Source organism: Terrapene carolina, unplaced genomic scaffold (assembly GCF_002925995.2).
Source record: "Terrapene carolina triunguis isolate 2854851 unplaced genomic scaffold, T_m_triunguis-2.0 Scaffold236, whole genome shotgun sequence".
In the NCBI taxonomy this organism is placed as follows: domain Eukaryota; kingdom Metazoa; phylum Chordata; order Testudines; family Emydidae; genus Terrapene; species Terrapene triunguis.
Genome location: NW_020664587.1, coordinates 12330505 through 12333008, shown reverse-complemented (window position 1 = coordinate 12333008; position 2504 = coordinate 12330505). Strand labels below are relative to the sequence as shown.

The window sequence follows — 2504 nt, the reverse complement described above, 5'->3', positions numbered from 1 at the left end:
GGAAACTCTTCTTGGCAGGGAATCTGTTCTTTGCATGGCATATTTACAATGAAATATAAACACTAAAACATTATCAACAAGTAGTAATTCTTCAAGATTAGCTAAAGTGGGATCGGGAGGTGCTTGGATATCTGTCAGATTCATTTGCCCTGTGTTTGATTTTAGGTTTATTTTAACAGCTATCATAAGCAATCATGGAGTTAAAGCATTTAGTAGAACCTTCAGGACTGTTTAAATTAAATCTAATATAAATTCCCAAGGCTTCTCTATGGGAAACTTTGGGCTAATTGGTTTTACTTTCTTCCAAACCGTTCAGCTCTTTTTCTCTCTTATCCCAGCCTATCCGCCCCATTCTTCTCTCTCTCAATGAAACATTTCCTCCCAGCCCAAATGAAACTAAGGAACTTTCAAAATAGGAGACCGGTATGCCAAATCCATTGACTAAGGTGACCTATGTTTATTTTCAGTAAAAATGAAATTCCAGGTACGTTGCATCACATCAGCTACTCGAGAAAGGCAAAGCTACAGGTCACAACGGAATGGCACCTGAATCAAACTCTTGTCTCACCAGCCTTGGGAACTGTCCTAGGATTCCTGCTGCCGGCAGAGCAGCGGGAGGGAGACACTGGGCTCAAACAACCGATGACAAACGAACAAGGAGGTTTGGCTACAGGGCATGTCAGGGAGTCTTGTGGGGCTAAGTGTCAGTTCCATGATCAGGAGGAGACGGGCGCGGTTTGGAAATGGAAGGACAGCGCTAGGCCCCCCTCTCCTTGTCAGAGCAGTAGCAGTCCCGCAGAGCTGTTTGCGTTGGGTCTCCTGTGTGGCCAGGGGAAGTCTCTGGCTTCACTTGCTTGCCCGGAGGCAGGACGGGGCGGCTGCCGTTCTTGGCAGCTCCTGGGGCCCGGCCTGGCATAAGGAGCAGAGGCAGGGCAAGCCGGAGTAGCGTCTGTAAAAGGGGCCCAGGGGCCCCGCTGCCGTGCGGTGAGTCTCTTGCGGAGCCGCTCGGAAGCCCAGGTACCCAGCCGCGGCCGCCACGGAGCAGGCGGAGGGCCAGGGGGGCAGGCTCTGCGCCCCGGCGGCGGGGGGCATGGGGCGGACCTGGGGGAGCGGGTGGCTGCGGGGCGCTGCGTGGAGCTCGCTCAGCAGCCGCCGCATCTCCTGCAGGGAGCTGCTCAGCGTGAGGATGTAGTTGCGGGCCAGCAGCAAGGTGGCGATCTTGGAGAGCTTGCGCACCGCCGGCCCCTGCGAGTAGGGCATCACTTCCCGCAGGCCGTCCAGCGCCTGGTTCAGGTGGTGCATCCGCCGGCGCTCGCGGCTGTTCACCTTCCGCCGCTGGTCGTCCGACTGCTCCGTCCTGCTGCCCCGCAGCTTCCCCCCGGCCCCGGCCCCGCCGCTGGGGCTGGGCGCCCCGGGCCCCTGCTGGCGAGCCGCTGGGAAGGCTTCACACAGGAGCTCGGGGCTGCCCGCTTCCTCCAGCTCTGGGGACGAGGCTCTGCTGGAGGGGGAGGCCACGTCGGAACCCATGGAGCAGCCAGAGGGGCTGCCACCTGCGTCCCCCCAGCAGCCCCACTGCCCAGCGCGACCAGAAGGGGCCGAGTGCCCTGGGTCGGAGACAAACTTCCCTGCCTCCCCGTCCCCCGCGTGGGCTGGGCGAGTGTCGTGGGCTCCCTGCAGGGCCGGTGATTTATACAGCCCCAGTCACAAAGGGAACAATGACGCCCAATCACCAAAGAGATTCGTCCCCTAAGGCGGCTACCGGGCCGCCACTTTCCCCCGTTACCACCCCCGCCGCTGACTCTCTGCAGCGGAGGGGTCTGATCCGCCCCGGAGCACGGAGCATGCAGCGGGCAGAGCGCGACCAGCGGCAGCGAGGTCTCTGCCCATTGTCCTCCTCGTCCTCCAGCCGTGGAATCTGGCCCAGAGTCTCTGCACCAGGGCCTGGAAGGTCCAGAAAATGCTTTTGTCAAGTGAGCAGGGATAGTAGGGCAGGGGGCAGCCTGAGAGCTCACACAGTGTCTGGGGAAGGCGTGGTGGGCATAGGACAAGGGTATCTTGGTCCTGAAACATGGGCCAGAGCCTCAGAGGGTGGGTGCAGGCCCATTGACGTCAGGGAGGTAGGGCACTTTACCCCAGCTGGGGACCTGGCCCACTGTTTGCTGGGAAAGCAGAGCAGGGGTCTTCATTGTTTCCTCTAAACTGCACAGTTCTTCACCCCAGAGAAGGTAAGGGTGCTCCTGGAGAGGATGGCTGTGCAGAGTCAGGAAAGCAGAGGCTTCCTGCACTTGGGACTGTCACACGGCACCATGGTGTCCTCGTTGCCTGAGGCAATATCTTTTACTGGACCAACTTCTGTTGGTGAAAGCGACAAGCTTTCAAGCTACATAGAGCTAGAGAGCTCCTCTTCCGGTTTGGGAAAGATAATCAGTGTTATGACTAATTACAAGGTGGAACAGATTGTTAAGCATATGAAGTTAACACATGTTGCAAGAGACCATGCCAAA

At 58.0% G+C, this 2504-nt stretch overlaps 1 protein-coding gene across 1 annotated transcript; it reads right to left on the bottom strand.

The window, feature by feature from the left end:
- Window positions 1-846: 846 nt before the first annotated feature.
- Window positions 847-1527, bottom strand: LOC112106143 (oligodendrocyte transcription factor 3-like). Its single transcript, XM_024199235.2, has one exon. It carries the CDS (start codon window positions 1525-1527, stop codon window positions 847-849), a length of 681 nt encoding a protein of 226 aa, XP_024055003.2.
- Between the last annotated feature and the right edge of the window lie 977 nt (window positions 1528-2504).